This window comes from Chlorocebus sabaeus, chromosome 22 (assembly GCF_047675955.1).
Source record: "Chlorocebus sabaeus isolate Y175 chromosome 22, mChlSab1.0.hap1, whole genome shotgun sequence".
Classification (NCBI taxonomy): Eukaryota; Metazoa; Chordata; class Mammalia; order Primates; family Cercopithecidae; genus Chlorocebus; species Chlorocebus sabaeus.
In genome coordinates this window covers 49,107,712-49,135,454 of record NC_132925.1, presented here as the reverse complement: position 1 = coordinate 49,135,454, position 27,743 = coordinate 49,107,712, and the positions used below count along the sequence as shown (strand labels likewise).

The window sequence follows — 27,743 nt, the reverse complement described above, 5'->3', positions numbered from 1 at the left end:
TAGAAGACATTGGGCACTGAATAAAGTGGATTTCCAGGAGCTCTTGTTGCAACTCTTGGTACCTTGGTTATCTGGAACTCTGGCTGCTCCTCTCTTCTGCTGTGTCTGGCCATTCCACTGCTTGTTAGCATGCACCAAAAGATGAATTGGGCAGAAGGAAGAAGTGACACAAAACAGTTATTGTGCTAGTAACTATTCCGGATATTCTCTTTTATTAACTAGTGGAGCATAACGTTATTTTGTCATTAATTTCAGTATTAAGTTCTCTTTTGATTTTATTTAAATGCACAGTATTTCTCATTTGTTCATCTAGAAAGAAAGTAATGTTTTTATTCACATCAGTGGTAATATATTGAATTCAGTAATGAACTAAATGTGTTTTATGGCTCAGAGATCAGCATAGCTCCTGCTCAGATGGCAAACTGAGATAATACATCCCAGCTGAAAAAAAGATGTTATCCCTAGGTTAATTATTGGCATTTCATAAATATTTCAAACTTCCTGCATTATTGTCATGAAAATATGAGGAAGAAGGTAACCTTGTATATAGTTATTTCTAGCAAATTGTTACCTGGTACAGATTAATATGGGAACCAAGAAAAGGATTGTAATTTGGCACTTGTACTGGGGATTTTTATTACCCTAAGAAGGTTATTTTATTACTCATTACTCATTACTCTGTTACTGCTTAACAGAGAGCAGTTTTGTTTTGTTATTTTTAGAGACATGGTCTCGCTCTGTCACTCAGACTGGAGTGCAGTGGTGTGATCATAGCTCACGGCAGCCTGGAACTACTGGGCTCAAGTGATCCTCCCACCTCAGCTTCCCTACTAGCTGGGACTACAGGTGTGTGCCACCATACCTGTCTAATTAAAAAAAAAAAAAAAACAACTGTGTAGAGAGGGGGGTCTTACTGTGTTGCCCAGGATGGTCTTAAACTCTTGGCCTCAAGTGATCCTTCTCCTTTGGCCTCCCAAAGCGCTGGCAATATAGACATGAGCCACTGTGCCTGGCCAAGAACAGTTTCTAGAGCCTTCTTCTTTGGGCACTACTCAAATTCACCACCACAAGCCACACCCAGGGATGACCTACTAAAGGATTTTTTTCTCCTGAATTTGGGAAACTTGACCTCCCCAGATTTAACTAACTATGTTGAAGAGTGAACATTTATGCTTTTAAATCTGAGTATCTTGTCTTTTTCTTCAACTCCTTTGAATGATTCTCACCCACATGAAAGGGTTAAAGTATATGTGCTTTGGAGTCCCTTGCCTAACAAAAACCTTTTACTGAATAAAAGTCACAAAATTTGGGCTCCAAAAGACCTGACCTTTGTCCCTGACTTGTTAACTTAGCTCTTACTGTTCCTGTCCCTGAGTTTTCAAGTTTTCTTGCTCAAGGTTATCACCTTTGATTTGGTAACATTCATCTTTGCCACCTTCAGCAGTACCTTCCCATCTTGCCTCCAACCATCTCCAGCTGCCACTTAAGTGCCCTTAGAATATATAGAATGATCCATCACCCTTGACATGATTTGGATAAAAATCATTGTGATAAAAATTGCATTTTTATATCTAGCCAGTAACATACCTATTCTTGCCAACATTTTTAGGTGACCATAATCTATAAGTGTGGAACAGAATTACAGAGATGTCTGAACACCAAAAGGGTTTTCATATAATTATATTGGAATGGAGATACAACTTATTTTACATAGATGTTCTTCTGAATAAAAATTATGTGTAAAAAAAGTGAATTACTTCATACTTTAAACCCACTAAGGGAGTGTTATTGTGTGAAGAAACACTGAAAAATCCTCTAGCAAAGGAAGAATCTGCCAGCTTATATCTTGTGCAGATCTTTTTTCATATATCTGTTTTGCTTAAAGTATACTTGTATGAGGACATTATATAAGAGGGAGACAGGGCTTGCATAGGACAAGGGGGGATTATAGGTCCGTTTATCTACTGAGATTTGAGAGTAGATACATTTACAATACATTTTGGCCCATTGATTTTGGAGAGGTAGTCCTCTTGGGCTTCTAACATCTACCTCTTGTTTTTACACTAGATCGAACGGTTGGAAGTAAGCAGCCTTGCCCAAACATCCAGTGCAGTGGCCTCCAGTACCGATGGCAGCATCCACACAGACTCCGTGGATGGAACACCAGACCCTCAGCGCACAAAGGCTGCCATTGCTCACCTGCAGCAGAAGATCCTGAAGCTCACAGAACAAATCAAGATTGCACAAACAGCCCGGGACGACAACGTTGCTGAATACTTGAAGCTTGCCAACAGCGCAGACAAACAGCAGGCTGCCCGCATCAAGCAGGTCTTTGAGAAGAAGAACCAGAAATCGGCCCAAACTATCCTCCAGCTGCAAAAGAAACTTGAGCACTACCACAGGAAGCTCAGAGAGGTGGAGCAGAATGGGATCCCCCGGCAGCCAAAGGATGTCTTCAGGGACATGCACCAGGGTCTGAAGGATGTGGGAGCAAAGGTGACTGGCTTCAGTGAAGGTGTGGTGGATAGTGTCAAAGGTGGGTTTTCCAGCTTCTCCCAAGCCACCCATTCAGCAGCAGGCGCTGTAGTCTCAAAGCCCAGAGAGATTGCCTCACTCATTCGGAACAAATTTGGCAGTGCAGACAACATCCCCAACCTGAAGGACTCTTTAGAGGAAGGGCAAGTGGATGATGCGGGGAAGGCTTTGGGAGTGATTTCGAACTTTCAGTCTAGCCCAAAATATGGTAGTGAAGAAGATTGTTCTAGTGCCACTTCAGGCTCAGTGGGAGCCAACAGCACCACAGGGGGCATCGCTGTAGGAGCATCCAGCTCCAAAACAAACACCCTGGACATGCAGAGCTCAGGATTTGATGCACTACTACATGAGATCCAGGAGATCCGGGAAACCCAGGCCAGACTAGAGGAATCCTTTGAGACTCTTAAGGAACATTATCAGAGGGACTATTCCTTAATAATGCAGACCTTACAGGAGGAGCGATATAGGTAAGTCACGTGGAATTAATATCTGAAATTATTTGTGTACGGTTCCCCTCCCTTTAGATATGGGGAAATGACTTTTAAAGTCTTTGTCTTTCTCTAGAGTGTCCAGAGCACTTTTGATATGTCATAAGACATCCACATGAGTTCCTGATGAAGCATTGCTGTAACTCTCCAGTCTTTCATGCCAGTTTAGAACTTTAAAATGAAGTCCAAGCTTTCTAAAGTATTTCACCTATTTATAATTAACAAAACTACACAATCATTGCAGCCTGTAACTGTACTACATTGAATTCAAAAGATCTGTAATTCTTAGAACTGTGAAGATATCAGCCAAGCAAAATGTAGTGACTTCTATAGGTATTTGGCCTTAAACACACTTATCTGAGTAACATGGTATAGAAAGATTAGACTGGAAACAAATCCAAATAAGAATGTTATCTTTATTATGAATTGACAAGTGTTTGAATAAGAGTGGACTTAAACATGAAATGGTTCTTTAGGAGTTAGAAAATTCTCAAAGGGTTAAGTGCTTTGAATCATAGTCTCTGTTAAAGGTAGAAGCTGGTCTCATTTTTGTGTTTCATATTACACGACATATTCTATTAGACCACTCTTGGCTATACTCTGAATATGTGTCCTTTCTCCTTGTTACCTTCACATGCAGAGAGAAATAATATTCTCGCCTGACCAACATGGAGAAACCCCATCTCTACTAAGAATACAAAATTATCCGAGCATGGTGGTGCATGCCTGTAATCCCAGCTACTCGGGACACTGAGGCAGGAGAATCGCTTGAACCCCGGGAGGTGAAGGTTGCAGTGAGCCGAGATCTCACCATTGCACTCCAGCCTGGGCAACAAGAGCAAAACTCCGTCTCAAAAAAAATAAATAAATAAAATAATCTATGGATAGATCCAAACTTTGTTAGCCAGAGACAGGCCACCTAGTGCTGCAAATTGAGGACTAGTCTTACAGGAGCTACAGGTCAAGTTAGGCCTTGAAGGACCTGGGTTCTGGCCCTGTCCCAATTATTAACTAGAGGAAATCCTCAGTATTTCTACTGTAATATCAGGAGTTGAACAGATAATATTTTAATATCTCTTTCACCTTTTAAAAATAAGTGTTTTGGCCGGGCACGGTGGCTCAAGCCTGTAATCCCAGCACTTTGGGAGGCCGAGACGGGCAGATCACGAGGTCAGGAGATCGAGACCATCCTGGCTAACATGGTGAAACCCCGTCTCTACTAAAAAATACAAAAAAACTAGCCGGGTGAGGTGGCGGGCGCCTGTAGTCCCAGCTACTCAGGAGGCTGAGGCAGGAGAATGGTCTGAACCCGGGAGGCGGAGCTTGCAGTGAGCTGAGATCCGGCCACTGCACTCCAGCCTAGGCGACAGAACGAGACTCCGTCTCAATAAATAAATAAATAAATAAATAAGTGTTTTTAAAAGTTTGCTTTTATAAGGTAATCTTAGGGTCTGAAACAAATTGTTCACATGTATAAATTATCTCTAAGAAGAGTTACAGCAGCACGTTCTTTTCAGATGGTGAAAACGCTAATCAGTAATTCAGCCTGCCTCTTTTCTTACTCTTCTGTTCTTCAATTCTAACTTAAGACTTCAAGGGAGAAGACCAGAGAAGTGAGTGTGGGAGGGAGTAATAAAGTTCTAAAAGCAAATACTGTACATTACTATTTTTATTTAAGTGTTTTATAAATTCTTTAGTATGGCAGGGCGCAGCGGCTCATGCCTGTAATCCCAGCAGTTTGGGAGGCTGAGGAGGGTGGATCACCCAAGGTCAGAAACTCGATACCAGCCTGACCAACATGGAGAAACCTTGTCTCTACTAAAAATACAAAATTATCTGGGCATGGTCGTGCATGCCTGTAATCCCAGCTACTCAGGAGGCTGAGACAGGAGAATCACTCAAACCCAGGAGGCGGAGGTTGCAGTGAGCCGAGATCGTGCCGTCATACTCCAGCCTGGGCAACAAGCATATAACTCCGCGTCAAATAAAAATAAATACTTTAGTATACTGAGAAGACAGTGTCTTATTCAATTAGTGATATAACAGATATTCAAATGGACTCAAAAAGTAAAACACTGGTTCTTTGTACCGTATTAAACCTAACTCCCAAGTTCAAATTCCAGTTCTTCCACTTACTAACCTTGGAAACCTGGGCAAGGTTTCTTCAATTCTCTAAGTCTTGGTATACCCATCCATAACATAGAAATAGTAATCGTTCTTTATAAGATTATTGTGACATTAAAATGAAATTATTTGGTTAAAGCACATAGCTCAGTGCCTGGCCCCATAGTGCTCTACTGATGTTAGGGGGACAGCTGCTGTTAACCCCACTTAGAACATGAAGACATTCCACAGTCAGTTAAAAAATTTTTTAAAAACCACACAAAACTGCCTGCTTTGACTCCTCTGTTTTGTTTTTGTTTTAGATTGGTTTTGAGACAGGGTCTCAATTTATTGCCCATACTGGAGTGCAGTGGCGCGATCTTGGCTCACTGCAGCCTCTACCTCCTGGGTTCAAGTGATCCTCCCATCTCAACCTCCTGAGTAGCTGGGACTGCAGGTGTGAACCACCATGCTTGGCTCGTTTTTTTAATTTTTTTGTAGAGACAAAGTCTCACTATATTGCCCAGACTGGTCTTGAACTCCTGGGCTCCAGGACTCCAGTGATCTGCCCTCCTTGGCCTCCCAAAGTGCTGGGATTACAGGTATGAGTCACCATACCCCGCCAACTCCTCAATTTTGAGTGGATACCTTGCAGTTTTTAAATTGCCCCAGAGCTTAAAATTCATATAGAGCTTGTTATCACTTCATGTCAAGATGTAGAAAGTCAAGATACGAGAAAATCAGAAACAGGTCTCTCAGGCGCCACCTTTGAATCCATTTAGTGTAAGTCAGAGACATAATAGAACAGAACGTTAGCTGCTCATTAACACCTCATTAGAAGAATTAAGTTCAAGCCACTTAGGAGGTAATGAGCTGTGCATTTCTTTCATTGCACTTTGGATTCTTCCTAGTAGGTAAATGGCTAGTTTTATGGAATGAAGACAGAATAAAGAAAACTTGAATTTTCAAAAAAAGAGTTAAAACCAGGGGGCAAGGAGAAGACATAATATGTAATCTGACTTGTTTTGTTTTTCCATTTCAGCTTTAGAATGATTTTTCCTTAAAACATAATCTTGAAGAAAGAAATCCCTTTTTTTCCCCAAGAAAGGGAGTGGAAAATTCATAACTATTTTACTTTGTTTTTGTTGTTCCAATAATTCCCTGTATAAAGCAGATAGAGAGTTCCCCTCCATTATATATGGCTTTACACAGTAAACATGTTCATCTAATTTTGTTGATCTTTGAATGCTTTCACATAAATAAAATTTTTCTACAAATTGAAGTCTTTTTTTTTTTTTTTTTTTTTTTTTTTTTTTGAGAGTCAGAGTCTTGCTGGCCAGGCGCGGTGGCTCACGCCTGTAATCCCAGCACTTTGGGAGGCTGAGGTGGGTGGATCACGAGGTCAGAAGATCAAGACCATCCTGGCTAACACCATGAAACCCTGTCTCTACTAAAAATACAAAAAAAATTAGCCAGGCATGGTGGCATGCACCTGTAGTCCCAGCTACTGGGGAGGCTGAGACAGGAGAATTGCTTGAATCCAGGAGGTGGAGGTTGCAGTGAGCTGAGATAACACCACTGCACTCCATCCTGGGTGACAGAGTAAGACTCTGTCTCAAAAAAAAAAAAAAAGGGGGGGGGGGTCAGGGTCTTGTTATGTTGCCCTGCTGGTCTTGAACTCCTGGGCTCAAGCAATACTTCCACCTCAGCCTCCTTAGTAGCTGGGACTGCAGGTGCATGCCACCATGCCTGGCTTTGAAATATATTTTCTTTCTTTCTTTCTTTCTTTTTGTTTTTGGAGACAGTTTCACTCTTGTTTCCCAGGCTGGAGTGCAGTGGTACGATCTTGCCTCGCTGCAACCTCCGCCTCCTGGGTTCAAGCGATTCTCCTGCCTTAGCCTCCCCAGTAGCTGGGATTACAGGACAGGTGTCTGCCACCACACTCAACTAATTTTTTGTATTTTTAATAGAGGCGGGGTTTCACCATGTTGGCCAGGCTGGTCTCAAACTCCTGACCTTGGGTGATCCACCCACTTCAGCCTACCAAAATGCTGGGATTACAGACATGAGCCACCACGCCCAGCCAGAAACCTGTTTTAAGCACTGAAACTTTTCACATTTTAAGCATTTTGGGGAAATTTCTCTGCCTTCTTTTACAAAGTACACTGAATCTAACTTAATGGAAAGAACTTAGATACAGTAGTATTCAGCTTAGAGTGATACTCTCAGGTTACTGAAGCTGTCCATTTATGTGCCTCTGCAGTAAATGGCCCTAGGCTTTTCTTAGTTCGTCTGCTTTTTTTATAGTTTTTTCTCCTTTCCATTTCTTCTCCACACTGTTAGTGAGCTGCCGGCAGCAGCCTTTCTTTACTAATTCTACTTCTACTCTGTTGCAGGCTTTGCTTTTGTGTAGGAAGAAAGTAGGCTGTGGATGGACTTCACAGATCCTTCTGTGACCAAGAACCAGTTAATGCATGCATGGATGCTCAAGATACATTTTTTTCTACCCTTTAGTTTATTTTACTAGTATCTGAGTTGATGAGAGGGAGGCCATGCACAGTGTTGCTGTTTGTTATTTGATGATGATGGTGACAAGTCCACTACCACTAACAGTATTAAACTCCTGTGATGTGCCTAGTGCTAGATGCTTTACGTACACTTGCCAATCCTCACAGTAGGCCCTACGGGTAAATTGTATTATTCCCATTTTAAAGATGAGGAAATTGAAGCTCAGTGGGGTTTTACAAGTTGCCAGAGGTCACTCAGTAAGTGGTAAAGCCAGGATTCAAAACCCAGTTTTGTCTGACTTCAAATTCAGTGTTATTTTCATACCAGGATGATTTTTTTTCAAAGCTCCATCCTGAAATCTATGTGGTTGAAAGTCTAGCTCTCTGAAGCATTAGATGCATTGGGTATTAGGCCTATCCCAAGTTGAAGTAAATGTTTACTAAAAGTTGAGTCACTGTTTTTAACTTTTTTTATAAAAATTCTATGAATATGGAAGCTCTGGAAAGTTTCCTAGGCCACTACAGCAGTGTAAATAAATAGGTGAAACCTTCTTAAGGAAATCCCTACTCCTACTCCAGTCATTATTTCACCTTCTCAGAGTCCCTTCTCAATAATGTCCTTCGCTTAATGTGTTTCCATTGCTGTCTACCCAAGTGAGTAGCTCCAGGTGAAGATAGTTGCCCAAGACCATCCGCTTAACTCTGGAATAATCAGAAGAATTCCAAAGCCTATAGAGCGAGCAGAGTCTCTCTCTCTTCACCCACATAATTGTAACCATGACTGATACAGTATTTTTTCATTGCCCACTTGCACTTAGCCCAGGAAGCCATTGTAGCAGAGCTTGGATCTGAACTCCACCTCAGCCTTTGACTAGTGACTAGGTATTGAGTTTTACCATTGTGCATTCAGTTATGAATGAGATCATGTATTTGGGGAAGGCAGGAGACAAAGTTTAGAAATTTTTTTAAGTGATGAGACCTGTGCTGACTTCAGATTCTTGTCCAGTTAGTTTCTTCATCCCATGTTTGTTAGTGGCAGCTGGGTTCACAGTACTTCAGAAGTAGAAGGGACCCTTAGATATCTAGATTAATCTCATTTACAGATGAGAACACTGAAGCTCAGAAAGATAAAGTGACTTTTGCCAGGCCACACAGTAAAATGGTTTTACATGTATTTAATTTGCTGCTAGAAACTGAGGATTAGTTCTCTTCCTGTAGTGAGTGTAAATATATTAATGGGCTACCGAAAGAAAAAGTTCAGCTGTGGCAAAATGTACTGAAAATAAGAGACAGCTAGGAAAACATTAATTGAGAATTTTGCTGGTTTCTTTGGTAGTTTTTTTCTTAGGGGATCTGGCCTGGAATCCTACTGAGCTACTGTAGCCTGTATAAAGCAGTGTCATGTAGGGCAGGCTAAAAACCCCCCAGGTGCTGATGAGCATTAATGCCATTTTGAAAGCTTATATTTGAAGGGGATTACTGTCCTTTGGAAATCGGCTTCTGAGAATGTTTGTATTAAACCCAGGGATATTTTAAATTGCACTGAGTCATAAGAGCAAAAATACAGAAGGAGACAGTCACCCTGAGCAGTCTTCACATGCAGTAGAACAGTTAGTAACTAGGCTGACCCAATTAGGCACAGGCTATTAGAGTTCTAACTAAACAAATGGTTGTTTAAATATAATTTTAGTTGATTTGACCATCATTGGACATAAGACAGATGTATGCTCAGAGGTAGCTGTTTTAGCCCCTTTATTCTACGTGTGAGACCTGTCAACTGAAAAGTGATCTGAGAACCTCCAGAAGATATGTAGGCTAGATTTGGACAATAAGTTTGAAATATAAACTGAGGATATTGAATCAAATTAGCCCTTCATTTATAAGAGAAGCAAAATCCCAATTAGGAAATATTCTTATGACGTATACAATCTTCCACAAAAGAGATTTATGGGTGAGCTCATCCCAGTTTAGCCACTAAAGAGAAATGGAGGGGATTAATTAATTAATTCCTTGGAGTGGGCAAACTTGAATTTGCTTGCCAACTCTGAGTAGATTACATAACTCATCTGAGCCTCAGTTTCTCCCTTTGGAAAAACATAATGAGATTTATTGTACATGCTTGTTGAAATTATTAAAGGAGATAACATATGTGGAAGTACCTAGTGTGATGTTTGGTTTAGAGTAGGAGCTCAACAAATGCTTCCTCCTCCTCCATTTTTTCTAGGGGAATACAAAGATCTAGGTTGTGCCAGAGTGTTAGAAAGCTGTCATTACCAAGTCTGCAAGTTGCCCAGAAAGCCCCTCTAGTTTTTATTTATTCCCTGTATTATTTAGATATTTACTGTTTTCTTGTCTTTAAGATAATTCATTGCCTACCCTTGAAATATTGCGGGGGACTGGTATCTTTTCCCCTTTTCAGCTGAAGGCTAGTTCAGTGTTTTTTAGCCTCTTCTCAGGCTTCAACACAAAAAAAGGTAACAAAAGGTAAGGAGAAAAAAATCCACTCTCCCCAATTCAGCTAGGAATCTATTCAAACCCCCACCACATGACATACTCCCTACCCCAGCTGTGTCTGTCTACTCTGATTAAACACTGGCAGAAGCTCTTTTGGGTCTCTGGTATGCATTTGGGAAATAGTCCATTCTTCTCCCATAGTTGCCTGTGGGTGTTTTTCCTGGGACTGGTTCTTCCTGTTTCTCTCAATACCTGCACTACAAGTTTCTTCAGCCATCCTGCGCTAGTGACCTATTGCTGAACTAGGGAAGCACATTGGTTCTCAGAGGCTCCAAACTTTTGAGCCACACCCAAAGCTTTAGGTCAAAGCCTTCCCAGGCTGTGCACTCACCCAGGCTCCCATTCATCAGTAATTTGACACAAAGGGCCACTGGCTTATCTCTGATCTAGGAAGGTGACTACTGTGTTGATCTAGTGCCCAAAACACTTTCAAGTTTAGTATTTATTTATGAATTATTTAACTACAACAAAATCTTGATGTGTTTAATACTTTGTAGATAGAACAGGTTTTGCTTCCAGTGGGGGATGAATTTCATCTACCAAAATACGATACTTGCTTTTAGAAAAAATAATCTTACAGTGCAAAGGCTTTCTGTTTGCTGATAGTTAAGCTCATGCCATATTTAAGTGTCCAGGTTTTCTTTGGGTTATAACAATTTAGGAAGGACCTTGAGTTAAAATCCTTAAAATAAGATTATTAATCTCATGCTACTTGTAATCCAAGCAGAGGTGCATGAACATCATTTACCAGCCAAAATCACATGTGCTGAATAATGACATTTTGATCAACAGCATATGAGACAGTTGTTTCATAAGTTTATAATGCTGTTTTTGTTTTGTTTGTTTTTTTGAGACGGAGTCTCACTCTTGCCCAGGCTGGAGTGCAGTGGTGCAATCTCGGCTCACTGAAACCTCTGCCTCACGGTTTCAAGCAATTCTCGTGCCTCAGCCTCCGAGCAGCTGGGATTACAGGCACGTACTACCAAGCCTGTAATGCCATATTTTTACTGTGCCTTTTCTATGTTTAGATATGTCTAGATACACAAACACTATTGTATTACAGTTGTCTACAGTTGCCTATGGTACAGTAACCTGCTGTACAACTTTGTAGCCTAGGAACAATTGACTGTACCATACAGCCTAACTGTATCATAGGCTGTACTATCTAGATTTGTGTAAGTACACTGTATGGCGTTCACACAGTGATGAAATAACCTAATAACTCATTTCTCAAGATGTGTCCCCATCATTAAGTAAGGCATAACTGTACTTGTATGATTAAGAACTTCCCACCCACCCACCATCTCCCCTGCCCGGCTTTGTGTCTGGAGAGTTGTAGTTAGCATCCTGTAAAGGGGTTAAAATTCCTTAAAGCAGAGTTCTTGGTTTAAAAAAAAACCCAAGACTTTCACATTTGAAAGTCTATAAAATATATATCATCCCTCCCCGCCCCACTCTTTGATTTGGTGTTAATATTTAATGAGAAGATAGAGGTGTTTATACCTGGTTTCTCTATTTTAGAATTTAGAAAGGAAGTAAACACTAGAAAATAAAGTATTACAAGAAGATTATTATATTAGTAATGGGGATAATGGGAAGTCAGTGGGAATTAGAATACAGGTGTTTTTTTCCTTTGGTTATTTGCATTTGATTAACAATACAGAATTTTTTGTCTTCTCTTTGAGACAGGGTCTTACTCTGTGACCCAGGCTGGAGTGCAGTGGCACAATCTCAGCTCACTGCAACCTTTACCTTCCATGCTGAAGCAGTCCTCTCACCTCAGCCTCCCGAGTAGCTGGGACTACAGGCGCATGCCACCACACCAACCTGATTTTTTTTGTATTTTTAATAGAGACAGGGTTTCACCGTGTTGCCCAAGCTGGTCTCAAACTCCTGGGGTCAAGCAATTTGCCCAGTAGAAAAATTTTTTAAAAGACAGTGATCTAATAACAGGCACGAGCCAATTGGTTCAGATGCTTACTAAACCTCACTACTAGCTAGGGAGTCGCTGCATCCTTCTGGGCCTCCTGTTTTTGTTTGTGGGTTTTGCTGTTCGTTTGAGACAGGGTCTTGCTCAGTCACCCAGACTGGAGGGCAGTGACACAGTCTCAGCTCACTGCAGCCTTGACCTCTCGGGCTCAAGTGATCCTCCCACTTCAGCCTCCTGAGTAGCTGGGACTGCAAGTGCATGCCACCATGCCCAGCTAATTTTTGTATTTTTTGTAAAGGCAGGGTTTTGCTATGTTGCCCAGATTGATCTCCATGTTTGTCTGTTTCGTCTGCTGAGATCATTCTACTTACCCAAATGCTGCTTTGCTATTTAGCTACTTGCTAACAAAACGTTATCTCTGGGAACAATAGTTATATTTTATTTTCTTATTTGGGAAGACTCAACTTAAGGAGAACTTGCTGTTAATTTCCCATGTAACTGTGAATAAATTGTTCAACCTCTAAAGGACTTTATTTTCTGTAACAGCATGATGAGGATTAGCAGTTTCTATATAACTTTCTGGAGATTTGAAAAAATTAGATAAAATTTACTTGAGCTGGGCACAGTGGCACAGGTCTGTAGTCCCAGCTACTTAGGAGGCTGAGATGGGAGGATCACTTGAGCCCAGGAGTTTGAGGCTGCAGTGCACCATGATTATGCCTCTGAATAACCACTGCACTCCAGCATGGACAACATAGTGAGACTCTATCTCTAACATAAAAAAATAAAAATTACTTGAGACACCTTTCCTCACACATACATAGGTAGGATAGTTTTACCAATACAAAGGAAAGTTTGGAACAGGCCAGTGCATGGAACTATTTGAATTATCTGGCAAACTTGAGCAAGGGAAATGGCAGGAGCCTAGATGTATGAAATAAGAAGTAAGAGAGGCTTGTATCTAGGATTGAGGAGGATGGAGTGTGTGCCCAGTAAACCCATTTCTGTGATGTCATAGGAAAAACATCATATACTGGAAACAGTGAAAATGTCAAAATATATAAAATTGAGAAAGTGGACATAAAGAAATGGAGGCTTAAGGCCATGGACAATGGCTCATGCCTGTAATCCCAACACTTTGGGAGCGCAAGGCGGGATGATCACTTGAGTCCAGGAATTCAAGACCAGCCCGGACAACATGGCAAAACCCTGTCTCTACAAAAAATACAAAAATAAAATTAACCGGGCGTGGAAGCACATACCTGTAGTCCTAGCTGCTTGGGAGGCTGAGGTGGAAAGGTCACTAGAGCCTGGGAGATTGAGACTACAATGAGCCATGATCACGCCACTGCATTCCAGCCTGGGTGATAGAGAAAACCCTGTCTCAAACAACAAGAAAAAAGACTTAGAGAAAAAAAGTCAGAAGTGGGAATCAGTGAACAGTGGAGTAAGACTGTGTGGCAGTCAGCAAGCAATCTTTCTGAACTACCTCACTAGGGATTGTTGGGGAGAACTAGGAGAATCATAAAAGAGAAAAATGAAACCAGATGTAATATTTGTGATATATCTATCTCACAGAGCACCTCTTCTGTGCCAGGTATTTGATGTCTGTCTTCTCCTTTAATCTTTGCAGTTGCCCTTTGGAGTAGGTAGATTTCCTCTTTATAGAGGATGAAAAGGGTCACCCAGGCTAGTGAGTTGCAGAGCTGGGATTTTAATCCAAAACCTGGACTGAGCAGATGCATTAGCTGGTACAAACTGCATTATGAAAACATTTCTAGGTGCAAAATGGCAGGAGTGAAGATGGAGCACCTCTAGGCATAATATGGGATGAACCAAACTCCAATTCGAAAATGATTTCCAGAATCTTTGACATGTTTGCTACCTTCTTATGATAAACATTGGTTTATAGTAACGTTCAAAAGTGTTGGGAATAGCCGGGCACAGTGACTCACGCCTGTAATCCCAGCAATTTGGGAGGCCGAGATGGGTGGACCACAAGGTCAGTAGTTCAAGACCAGCCTTGGCAAGATGGTGAAACCCCATCTCTACTAAAAATACAAAAAATTAGCCGGGCATGATGGCGGGCACCTGTAATCCCTGCTACTCAGGAGGCTGAGGCAGAGAATTGCTTGACCCTGCAAGGCAGAGATTGCAGTGAGCCAAGATTGCACCACTGCACTCCAGCCTGGGCCACAGAGCGAGACTCTGTCTCAAAAAACAAAATGTTGGGAATAAGTGCTGAGGACTTTTGCAAGTACTCTCTGATTCATATATATTCCTCACCAGCTCACATACCAAATTAATCCCAATATTTCACACCTGATTTTACATAGCTCTTAAATTACCACTATTTTGTATACCTCCTTACCTCCCTTTATTGTTGTTAAAATCAATATGTTGTGAAGGCAAATATACCACAAGCATTTAAAGTATCTATAGTTTGAAAGATGAAAATAGCCAGATGTGGTGCCCCACACCTGTAGTCTCAGCACTTAGGGAAGCTGAGGCAGGAGGATTGCTTGAGCTCAGGAGTTCAAGACCAGACTGGGCAACATAGTGAGACCCTGTCTCTGAAAAAAAATATATATATATGTGTGTGTGTGTGTGTATATATATATATATAGAGAGAGAGAGAGAGAGCGCGAGGCTTGGTGGTACATGTCAATAGTCCCAGCTACTCAGAAGGATGAGGTGGGAGGATCCCTTGAGCTCAGGAATTTGAGGCTGCAGTGAGCCATGATTGCACCACTGCACTCCACCCTGGGTGATAGAGCAAGACCCCATTTCTTTAAAAAAAAAAAAAAGGAAAACAAGTTCCCTGACTACAAAGAATCAAACTCTAGGCGTTAGAAAAGATCTCAGAGGTCTAGTTAAATCTCTTTTAGTAGAGGATTTATTTCTGCAACATCCCTGACAAGCAACCTCTCTCCTTGAATATCTCTGGTAGCAGGGTCTCATTTTCTAAGATAGTTTTTTTCATTGTTAGACACTGCTATTAGAAAGTTCTTTCTAAAACTGAACTAAAGACCAAACTATTTGTAAGACTTACTCCTTAGTTCTATGGAGTTACAAAGAACAAGCTACCCCCTCATTACATGACCTCTGATACCTGAATTCAGCAGTAGTAAGTAGTTCCCTATTTCTATAGAATTAATTCCTGGTAAAGTCTTGGCTGCACTTGAATCTCTCAAGATCATTTTGAATTCAGTCTGCTGTGTTTCACCTCTTTCTTGCCTCATGCTATTTGTAAAGATAAGTATGCCTTGTATTCTGCTGTCTTCATACTGGGTCTGGACAAAAAAGGCCAGGCAGATAAGGCCAAGGCCAAGTCAGAGCCCACAGGCTGCTGCTAGAGAATATCTCAGGCCCCAGTCCTGGGAATTACTCTTGCTAGGGTGACATACATGTTGTTGTACAGACAGTCCCTGGCTAACAATGGTTTGATTTAAGCCCATCATAAATGGGAAATACTGTTTTCAGAAAGTAACCCCATCATAAAGAGTGTCTGTATATTATAAAAGGTCGGGTAAAAAGAGGAGGAAAGGATCACAACAGCCTTCCTGCTCCTGTGAACTGTTTCTGCAGTAGGAAGGAAGTCCATGTTGGGGGAGTGAAGGCATAAGTCAGCCTATTTTGTAGTTTTGCCTAGGGATCAGGAGTCTCATGTGCATATATATAGTGAAAAGCAAAACTGCATTCACATTTGTGTTTTATGTCCTAATGTTTCTGCGAACATCCATCAATTGAAGGGGAAAGGAAGAAAGTAAACAGAAACTTGCCAGGTGGCAAGTGATAAGCAGATTAGGGTACATAATATCGATACTTGACTTGTGAACAGCCAAGATGATATATTGTTGTACACTCATATACATTTGGGTTGTTTATACTTTTTGGCAATGATGATTAATGCTGGTATGAACATTTGTGTACAAGCTTTTGTATAGAAATAAGTTTTCATTTCTTTTCAGTTATAGCTGGGGTAGAATGCTGAGTCATAAGGTAACTATTAACTTTTTGAGGAGGTGCCAAACTGTTTTGCTGAGCAGTTGTACCATTTTCCATTCCCAACAGCAGTACATGAGGGTTTAGATTTCTCCATGCCCTCACCAACTCTTACCTTTTTAATTATAGGTTCATAATTTTTTATTACACTCCTCTTTCTCCCATTAACTCCACTTTGACATCAAACTCCAAACCATCACATCAGTGTAGTTCTTTCCAGCTCCCTTTGGCTAAGTGATTTGGATCGCTAGCACTCTGACTCCGATTTCTTACTTATGAGGAGAGTTAGTTGATCTGGGTTTCTAGAGTTTCAAAATGGCATCACATTGTAAAGTTTAAGAACTCGGATTTTAAAGTCAAAACTGGATTCAAATCCTTGTTGCCCTACTTAATATTTATGGGCCCTTGGGCAATTCACTTTAGAACTTCTCTGAGCTTCTGTTTCCTCATCTATAAAATGCAGATAATACATTCTACCTTCTTGGGGTTGTTGAAGTGAATTTGCATAGTAGGCACTGATTAAACTGTTGCTGCTGCTGCTATTTTTTAATCTGTTCTACTGGTATGTATAAACCATGTTTAATATCAAATAAGATTCCTAAGAAGCCTGAAATTTGTAGGCTAAGAGGTTGTGTGGTAGCCTGTGGGACACGTGCAGAGATCCCACGTGTCTGCTTTTATCAGGATGTAGGCTAGTGACCACCACCCTGCTCCCCTTCCTGCCACCCAACAGTCCTTAGTTTAGGAGAGTAATTTCCTGCCAGATATAACCTTTCCCTTAAATCTCAGGAGACCAGCACTTTGGAATGTGGCTTTAAAAAAGTCTCCTGCCCCTTTCTGGTAAAGAGAGAGAATGATGAAATTATCAAACACCAAAAACACCACAGAAGAGTGGGCTAACATAGGACAGTCACGAAAAGACAATATATTAACAAAATCTTATGGCATTTTGTGAACTTAAATTTTGGTGGAAAATCAATTCTAGAGATGGGACCTGTTTCTGAGTACATACCCTGGGCAGCAGATGAAAGGAAAAGGCAGAGTCACAGAGAACTTTGGCCCTAGTTATCCATCAAAGGTAGGACTGCTTTCTCATTAACCTGTTTAGTCACTTCAGTAACAAGAAGAGTTTCAGCATAAAAGAAGGCAGTATAGAGATTCCTATAAAGGATAAAGAAGAACTAAATAGAGTTTAGTAACATCATAAGAAGGGTGAGACGATGCCTTTTAAAAAAAAAATCCTTGTTTCTTAGAAAAGCAATGGAGTTTAGGATATTATTATTTATTGCATAATTATTGGAAGGGAGAATGTTTATGATGCTGCAACATAAAAATTACCTTAAACAGAGAAATTTATTATATTCCTTAAAAGTTTGTTTACATATTATAGATGTGATTAAAAAGAAGAGAGAAAGGAGATAGTTTTAGATGTGTGAGTTTGTTCTGGGATTTTTATTCTTTTAGTGCGAAAAGCTTGAGACTCACATGCTGGTGTTAAATGCTACCTGAGTGGTAATACATTCCCTGTTGGGATGAGAGCTACCCAGCTGCCCTCTGCCTGACAGAGGTTTCCATTCTACGCACCAGAAGCTAAGACATATGTTTATTCTTCCCTTTCTTTTACTCTCTGTTTCTATTGTTTTTAAAAGTGTCTCCTACTTACTTAGCTCTTTAGTTCCTGGGACTCCACATACAACCTACCCCAGTCGGTCTTCTTTACCACTATGAGAAGACTCGTTTTCCTAAAAACACATGTTCATCTTGTGATTCCTCTACTCAGTAGTCTGCTTTGGGCTCATTTACTATCTATTCTAGAATCCCAGCTCTTCGGATCTTCCAGATTTCCCTTTTTTCCCTCCAATATAGATGCACTATTCTAGTTATTCTGTACATTTATCATCCATTTCTCTCCAGACCTTTACTCACATTCATTTTTCCACCTAGAATCTCTGATCTCATCCCTTAAACCTTTTCTAGGCTGGGCATGGTGGCTCACGCCTGTAATCCCAGCACTTTGGGAAGCCAAGGCGGGCGGATCATCTGAGGTCAGGAGTTTGAGACCAGCTTGGCCAACATGGCAAAACCCCATCTCTACTAAAAGTACAAAAATTAGCTGGGTGTGGTGGTGGGCGCCTGTAATCCCAGCTGCTGAGGAAGCTGAGGCAAGAGAATCACTTGAACCCGGGAGGCAGAGGTTGCAGTGAGCCAAGACTGCGCCACTGCACTTCAGCCTGGGCAACAAGAGCGAGACTCCATCTCAAAAAAAAAACAAAAAAACTTTTTTAATCCTGCCTCTCCTTAGATGCCCTGTCCAGGTTCCATCTTTATGTAGATTACTAAACCTTCCCTTATGTCATCCTAAGTGCTAGAGATACAATATGAATAAAATAATTCCTACTCCCAAGGAACCCTACCTCCCTTTTATTCTCCCAGCCACACTGACCTACTTTCTAACCCTCAGACATGCCAAGCTAATTCCCATCTTAAGAACCTCATACCTGCTATTTCCTCTACTTAAGACATTCTTCCCTCCACATTTCAACAAGGCTCTGTTCGTATCACTCAAGTTTCAGCCTTCATAGTTTAATAGAATTGAATAGGGGAGAGACCTTCCCTGACCATTCCAACTTCATCAGCCTTCAGGCACTCTATCTTATACCCCTATTGATCTTCTTTGTTTTACTTCTCCATATGGGAAATCATCTTGCCTCCCTGACTCCTTAGAGTACAAACTCCTGAGGGCAGGCACTCTGTCTTGCTTACCACAATATTCTTAGTACTTTGAATATGCCTGGTACATAGCAGGCTCTCAGTAAATATTTATTGACAGAAATGTCCCAGACACTTGTGCTTGGCCATGGGGATGATGGACCCCTCTGGCTCTGGCATTCTAGGGCTCTGAATCACAAACATCCAGGTGAGTGAGCTGGCCAGTTCTGGAATAAGCTACTGGTGACTGCCAGAAGGTTGGTTTCCATTGGTGTGTTATCTTTTCATGAGGCTTGCTTAATTGTACCCTGGCTTTTGCCTCTCCCATATGTTGTTCAGAGTAGCCTAACGACTGCCTCAATATTATGGTTATGCTCAAAGCTAATCAGGGCTGCTGGCATTACTGCAAATAGTGTGCATTGAAAAGATTATGGAACAGCCGTGTTGCTGTGTGATTTGGCCTTGAGACAAGCTATCTTTTCCAGAGACTAAGAGCTGTACCCACTAGCACACCCTGTTAACCCAGGCCACTCAGTTTCTTTGTGCTTTTATTCCTTTGTAGAATGGGTTTTGGGGATTGGATGTAAATAATGCCAGAAAAGATATTCACAGAATGCATAAAATTCTAACCTTTTTTTTCTCCTTAGATGTGAACGATTAGAAGAACAGCTAAATGACCTAACAGAACTCCACCAGAACGAAATCTTGAACTTGAAGCAGGAACTGGCAAGCATGGAAGAAAAAATCGCATATCAGTCCTATGAACGGGCCCGGGACATCCAGGTTAGTATGAAGGAAAAGGTGTAAATGCAAAATACAGTAGGGTTAGAAAGAAAAAAGGAAAACAGCAGAAGGAAAAAAGATGAGAAGGTAGAGAACAAAGAAAAGCTTATATCAACTATATAAGAGTACACTTACTCTTAAAATGATTGAGGTGCATTTCTCAAAAGTTTATACCATTTTGGGTTGGTATGTCTGCTTGGTACTTGGGAAATGTTTCTTACGATCACAGTAGTCTCAGTGTGTGGAAAACCACATGAATCCTATTTGTCCATTACTGCTTCAAAAGCAGCTCTAACAAGTATTAGGGCCATTTTGCCCTTGTCTTCTTCTGTGGGAAAGGGGGCCTTTATTCCAGCTGCCAAATCCAGATCTCATTTAGGCACATTGCCTGACAGTTTGCAAGAATAACCCATGAGGCAGTCATGTTTAATTAAGGCTAATCGCCCATCTGTTTTATTCTATGAGGAAGTAGAATATTTAATTTTTTCTTGTTTCTATATGGAGGTATTTCTAAGGGAACAGTTCTTAGTGGTTTCATATGAAAGCATTTTGAAAGACGCTAGTCTCAGAGAAGGGAAGTGGGCTAGAAAACTTGTATTACAACAGCCTAAAAGAATCAAGGGAATGTCTAGATCATTTACCCGGATGCCATCTTCTTCAGGCCCTGCTTATGTTTTAATTATTTTTTCCGTAAGATCCTTCTGGACTGGACAGCATCCATTGTCTGTCTGTAGTTGGCTTCAGTCTGAAGTTACCCAAGCCTTACCTCAAATCCCAGGAAACCAGGATCCATTGAAACCAAGACCAGAAAAACTCATGACTCTAACCAACTTTGGAGGATATCTGACCATAGCTAGGGAAAAAGGTTCTATCCCTTGAATACTTTGGAATTAATTTAAACTCATGGGTGAAGGCCATGGCCTTGAGGAGAACAGACACTTTTTTTTTTTTTTAATTGGGAATTAGGCATATGTTAAATGGAAGCTTTATTCTAATTGCATATGTTATAAGACAAGTTGTTATTAGTTACTGGTGATTCTAAACATTAGAATCATTAATGTATTAACACTTTATGTCACTATTGCATTACTAATAACGTTTCATTAATGTATTAGTATTTTACATTATTTTCAAGTATTTTTTAGTAGTTGAGAGAGATACAGAATATACAATCAGGTCTTGGTAATATAGGTTTTTAAATTAAACAATATAAAGTTAAAAAATAGCAAGAACAGGCCAGGAGCGGCGGCTCACGCCTGTAATCCCAGCACTTTGGGAGGCCGAGGCGGGCAGATCACGAGGTCAGGAGATCGAGACCATCCTGGCTAACACGGTGAAACCTCGTCTCTACTAAAAATACAAAATTTAGCCAGGCGTGTTGGCGGGCACCTATAGTCCCAGCTACTCGCGAGGCTGAGGCAGGAGAATGGTGTGAACCTGGGAAGTGGAGCTGGCAGTGAGCTGACATCGTGCCACTGTACTCTAGCCTGGGCAACAGAGCGAGACTCTATCTCAAAAAAAATAGCAAAAACAGACACTTTTGTTTGGTCTAGTGTGTGGGCATAGTGTCCTCTTTACAAAGGATCAACCTAAAGGAGAGTGTGCCCTTAAGAAGGCAGATCGGAGGCCAGGCGCGGTGGCTCAAGCCTGTAATCCCAGCACTTTGGGAGGCCGAGATGGGCGGATCACGAGGTCAGGAGATCAAGACCATCCTGGCTAACACAGTGAAACCCCGTCTCTACTAAAAAATACAAAAACCTAGCCGGGCGAGGTGGCGGGTGCCTGTAGTCCCAGCTACTCGGGAGGCTGAGGCAGGAGAATGGCGTAAACCCGGGAGGCGGAGCTTGCCGTGAGCTGAGATCCGGCCACTGCACTCCAGCCTGGGCGGCAGAGCGAGACTCCGTCTCAAAAAAAAAAAAAAAAAAGGCGGCAGATCGGAGATCCCTTTCCACTGATGTCAGGGATTGACTTAACTTAGAAAACACCAGGTAGTGTGTATAAGGAAGCATGTTCAAAGAATGTTCACTGCATCATTGTTATAGTGGAAAAGTTGAAAACAACCTAAAAATCCCCAAGAGGGAACTAGCTGCATCTATTATAACATAGCCTAGCCATACTATAAAATGCTCTGCAGCAGTTAAAAAAAATGAGGTAGATTCTATGTATTGACATGGAGAGATCACCAGGACCCACTGTTGAATGAAAAAAAACAAGTTGTGAATCGATTCCTATAGTATGATACTATTCCATGTTTGGAAAAGCCAAACCCTGTAAAATATTTTAAAGAGGTTTATTCTGAGCCGATATGAGTAACCATGTCCTAGGGAACACAGTCTCAAGAGGTCCTGAGAAAACATGCCCGAAGCAGTTGGGTTAGTTTAGCTTTGTACATTTCAGGGAGACAGGAATTGTAAGTAAAATCCTAAATCAATACATGGAAACTATACATTGGTTTGGCCCAAAAAGGTGGGCCATCTCTAAGTAGGGGCTAATAAGTCATAGTGGGTTTTAGGAATTTTTTAGTTGGCAGTTGGTTGAAAGAGTTAAGCTTTGTGTAAAGACTTGAAGTCAGTACAAAGAAATGCCTAAGTTAACGGGGTCTGCTGTCTGTCATGTGATGCTATACCCGAGTCAGGTTGGAAAGAAAGCCACATTAATACCAGTTAATTTTTTCAAAAACTGATGAGATGGCCTGGCGCAGTGGCTCACGCCTGTAATCCCAGCACTTTGGGAGGCCGAGGCAGGCGGATCACGAGGTCAGGAGATCCAGACCATCCTGGCAAACACGGTGAAACCCCGTCTCTACTAAAAATATAAAAAAGAATTAGCCGGGCGTGGTGGTGGGCGTCTGTAGTCCCAGCTTCTCGGGAGGCTGAGGCAGGAGAATGGCATGAACTCAGGAGGCAGCGGAGCTTGCAGTGAGCGGAGATCGCACCACTGCACTCCAGCCTGGGCGACAGAGCGAGACTCCGTCTCAAAAAAAAAAAAAAAAAAAATTGATGAGATTTTATGGTTTGTAGGGTGAGATTTAACCCTTGTCTGGCATGGCCTTAGGTCTTGTTTATAATTTGGTGTCTTACTGCCACAAAGAGTCCATTCTATCAGTCTTATGATCTCTATTTTAACATTAATGTTGGTCATTTGTGCTGCAACTCAAAAAGGGAGGGGATGTAATGAGGCATGTCCAGCCTCTTACCCATCATTGCCAAGAACTCACTTTTTCAAGTTTCTTTGGGGTCCACTTTGGCCAAGAGGGAGTCCGTTCATTCGGCTGGGGGGCTTAGGATTTTATTTTTAGTTTACAGATAGGAAATAAAAATAAAAATTCCATATATTTTCCTTGACACATATATGTATACACTTAAACACAGATAAAAGGGTGAACACAAACAGTATTGCCTCAGGGACAGGGATTGGAATTGAAGGAAATGTCAGGAGAGACTATCCTATTTGAACTTTTTTATGTTGAACAAATATATTCTGTGCAACTTAGATTAATTTTCAATGAAAAAAGCATATATTTGTGGTCTTGTCATTAAAATGTTCTAGACTAAATAAATGTTAAGTGTGGCCACTGCTTCCTGTGACTCATCCCACTGAAATGCAATGGAGGGCAATTTGGGGGAATAATAGTCACTTGAATAGTGAGTTATATTCATTCAAGGCTTCAGCATATTTATAAAATCATTGGCATTGCTCAAGATGCATCTGGCTTGCCCAGGGGGCATGTCAGCATCTCAGAGTACTTGTGAGCAGAAGGCTTAACTCTTCCCTGTTCTGGCCCACAGGAGGCCCTGGAGGCATGCCAGACGCGCATCTCCAAGATGGAGCTGCAGCAGCAGCAGCAGCAGGTGGTGCAGCTAGAAGGGCTGGAGAATGCCACTGCCCGGAACCTTCTGGGCAAACTCATCAACATCCTCCTGGCTGTCATGGCAGTCCTTTTGGTCTTTGTCTCCACTGTAGCCAACTGTGTGGTTCCCCTCATGAAGACTCGCAACAGGACGTTCAGCACTTTATTCCTTGTGGTTTTCATTGCCTTTCTCTGGAAGCACTGGGACGCCCTCTTCAGCTATGTGGAACGGTTCTTTTCATCCCCTAGATGATGCTGGCACAGAAGGTATTGTTCCCTACCCTCTGGCAAGTGCATGCAGCAGAGAGTTAGACAGCAACTTACCTACTCTGAAGTTTTCTACAACAACAAAAGAGTTGAGTGAATCTGTTTACATTTAGAATAATGTTTTTTTCTTCAAGAGACGCAATTGCAATAGTATTTTTTAGATTTTATCCAAGAAGTTTTTTGGGCGAAAATCTTGGATCATTTTTATGTAGCATGATTTTCCTTGGGATGCAAATCTTAAACAGTCCTTTAATATGAACCAACAATCTGGAGCACACCGAAGGGCAATCTAAATTGTGGCTTGAAGGACTGCACTAAAACCCACTAAAAATATGCGAAAACCTAATTAGGGCAAACCAGTTAAACCTAACACCCTGCCTTGGGCTCATCACCTCTCCCCATCCCAGACTAACTTTACTGTGAAATCCTACCACATTCCATGTCTGAATTTTTGGATTCGGGGTGGATTTTCGTTGTCCGTGGAAGAACACATGGATCTCCCTGGCTTTCTCACCCAAGTTGGCCACTTACGCTAACCCTGGAAGTATGATCACTTTTGAACCTGCCCCTTAACCTTTACTAGGATACAAAAGTGAAAGCATCATCCCCCAAAGGATCACTGCACAGTCCTACTACAGTATTTTTAAGTAGCCCTCTAAATACTTAATTTTAAGCAAAATCTGTTGGCCGCACTTTTAAGGTTTTTTTAATATGTGTATAGGTACCAACCTAAAAATAAAAAATCCGAACAGCATACTTGAAGAATGTAATACTCAAACTCTCAGTGCTTCCTTATGGTTTCTAATAGGATTTTTTATTATTGTTATTATTATTATTGGGTTTTTTTGGACAGGGTTGGGAGGGTCTTTTATTTTTCCTTTGAAATAAAGAAGTGATGTTTTTAAATGAAGAAATGTGTGGATATTTAAGTGTGCTGCTCCCTCTTGTCTTGAAACAGTTTGAGTAAGAAAGTCTTGCTGTAATTGCTGCCCTCTGCCGCCCTTGTTTTGAGATGCAGTTTAAACTCCCTCTGGCTGCTGCTGCTGCTTTTGGTGTCCCGATGTCCCTACGCCCCTGTTTTATGGGTTTAGCTTAGTTGGAGAGGAAAGGGTTGTGCAAGGAGAGGAGGAGGCTGTTTCCACAAACCAGTGTAGTAGGAGAGGGATATGTTTTTTTATTTTTTATTTTTTTTTGCCCCAAGAAAATGTTCACCCAGTCAATGATCTTGGGCTGGGATTGTCTTTAGGAAAAGTTGAGACTTTAAGAGTCATAAATAAGTCCTTGTGTTTCCTTAATTTATTTTGTTAACACCCCTAATTACTGAAACCAAAGTGATGATGTGGAGTCTTCTGTCTTCATTTTGGCCCCAGCATTCTTAATTTCAAAGCTTTATTCTGTCTGCCTAAGAGAATCAACCAAAGGTGATTCTCCTAAAGAGCAGTGAAGGAAATGTCGGGTTAGAAGGACCCAAGTTTTGGGTGTGAAATGTTGCCAGCTTCCTATAATGTAAACTGACTTGTTAACCTAACCTAATTATGCTCAGTGGACTTATCTAGATGGTTTAAAAAAAATGAACTGAGCTGCTTTCCCCCATCCCATAACCAGTTCCATTATCCTGGTGGAACTTGAACATTTAGAGTAGAGAGCTTGGTTAATTTTCCATATTATTTGTAGTCTTGTTCACAAATGCTGTTCCCTCTTGGTCTCATTCTGTGCAACCAAGTGCGTATAAGATGCCCTGAAAAGAGTAGCAAAGTATGCTTTGCCTGTTTCCCCTTACCAGGAAATTCCTTCAGAACTAGATTAGCATTGACCTGCCTGTCTGAAAGGACAGTTTAACTAACGGTGCCAGCCTCCTTTTGCTTTGACAAGCTGGATTTCTCAGAGCCAGCATGTTGTTTCCATAACTACTTTGACATTTTAACTCAGGTACCCCAGTCTTCACCCCAACCTCAGCTGATTGTAGTACACCTGCTAGCTCTGTTGCCCCCTCAAAACTAGCACCCAGAGTAGGGCCACAAGGGTGATTTTTTCTTTAAAAAAAATAATTAGAACCAATTCATGTTCATGCCAAAAACAAATTGTCCCCAAGCCTATATATATTAAAATGTTAACTTTGCCTAAAAATATCGCAGTGACTTTTTAGGCAGGAGTGCCAAAGGACACTATGAACTTTTTGAACTAACAGTTTCTCCTAACTTTCTGCTTTAGTATAATTGCTCAGAGTAGAGAGCCCCCACAAAGTTATTTAAAAGATGCCCTAGCCGCAATCCACCAGTTTTTCTAAGCTAGAACCTTTGAGTCCCCCAAACTGCCTGAAGACTTAAGTTTTGTGGGCACTGGAAGTCACTTTGATAGATGGATTGAAACTGTTCCCATTTGCCCTGGAACGGTTTCTATCAAAGGAAGGTTTTCACCTGTAGAAAGCTCCCTGCGCTCCAGCCAAACAGTCCCATGCTAACTTTCTGTCTTCCTTTCTCAGAGTGTCTTAGGAAGGACCTTCAGTGCAGATCAGGTGCAGTAATGGCTTTCTAGCCTTCTTGTCCCTTAATTATTCACCAGACCCAGAAGTTGTGTGCATTTAATGCTGTTTGTAACCATGCATCTGTATTCATTCTTTCCTGTACCTTTTGCTGCCCATCCTGTTACTTTTGAGTTTCTTTCATTGCGGTTGTTCTTGGGTTCTTTTGTCTTTTCATAGCTCTTCTATAACCTTGCTTTAATGGCTTAACAGTTGTTCTGGGTGGAAACTTCGCCTCATTTGAATGCTCCTCTAAAAAAAGAAAAGAAAACTATATTCATTCCCTTTAAAATGAAACATTCCTGGATTATTTTTCCATGCCCCTAGCCTGGGTGAGTGAAGCTGGCTGTGTTGGCCTGGGTGACTGTTCAGGTTGTAGAATGCGCATTTTACATTGTTTATGATCATTGAAGGGTACTTCTGTCTGCTCCAATTTCCATTCCTTGGTATACTCAGTATGTCCTAGTAAGGAAGGCTTTCCACTCTACTGGCTCCTTAAGAAGCAAAAGTAGGTTAAATTTTAAACTTCACTGACTAGGTTCTTCTTTCTCCCCTGTTCTAAATGGAGTAAAAGTCTGATGCCAAGACAAATACTGGGAGCGAGCCTTCCTCACTAGCCATGTCCAAATAATAAGCATATTTTCACGTGGTCTTCACTGCATTTGGTTTTGTTTCTGATTTCATGTTCCTTTAAGGTACAGTCAGAAGAAAATGCTGAGTTCTGAGAGAGTTCCAATGAGGAGCTGTCTTTCAGCTTTGGAAAATATGCATCTAAAACAAAACCAAACATTATTGTAATCTGACACAGGCAAAATTATGGTTCCCACACCCCAACCCCAAATGAAACCTGGGATTTTGAATGTGGCTCTAAGCGTTAACATTACTGTCTGTATGTCGTGTATGCTAGGTGATATCCTCAGTAGGGATTGACTACTAGACTGTAAGTGTGTTTTATCAAAGTGTGTAAGAATAAAAACTCACTTGCACGAATTGAAACGTAAAGAAATGACACTTGTGAACGTGTGAACGTTAACACTGTAGTTGATAGATCTTAAGCTGCTAATTGTTGAGAGAGATTTAAATTTATGTTCTGTCTGGTCGCTGCAGATTCTCAGCAGCACTTTTACTGTATATAGAAATTGAAATAAAGACCTCAGCTATTAACCTGGTGGTCAGACTCGTGTTTGTTTTGCTCTTTATTTTTGAAACATTTAACATACATTGTTTTACATGCATGTAATGCATTATTAGCCAGCCTATTGCCACCTGTAATTTTGTTATAGAAGTAGTAATTTCTATTAGGACTTTTTCCTGGTGATCTCTGGGAGGCCTCTGGAAATCCTGAAGTCCTAAACTTGCCTTTGACCTGGTACCAAGCAGAGACATGATGACTCGGTCCTTCACAGCTCCAGTCTGAACGTCGAGAGCTTTAGCCCCACTTCTGGCTTACTAGCTGTGTGCCTTTTACCCCAACTATAAACTAGTGATACCACACCACACAACTTGATCCTACAGGTGGATGTTGTGAGAG

General features: G+C 41.2%; 1 protein-coding gene across 18 annotated transcripts in view; it reads left to right on the top strand.

Moving 5' to 3' along the window:
• TMCC1 (transmembrane and coiled-coil domain family 1) overlaps window positions 1-27,376 on the top strand; it is a 250,187-nt gene extending 222,811 nt beyond the window's left edge. For all 18 annotated transcript variants that reach the window (XM_007985365.3, XM_007985357.3, XM_038003497.2 and 15 more), the window contains 3 exons: window positions 2,068-3,002; window positions 19,439-19,574; window positions 23,363-27,376. In XM_007985365.3, coding sequence (XP_007983556.1) covers window positions 2,068-3,002; window positions 19,439-19,574; window positions 23,363-23,677 — 1,386 coding nt within the window. In that variant the 3' untranslated portion in view covers window positions 23,678-27,376. The remainder of the gene's footprint in view (window positions 1-2,067; window positions 3,003-19,438; window positions 19,575-23,362) is intronic.
• The last annotated feature ends 367 nt before the right edge of the window (window positions 27,377-27,743 follow it).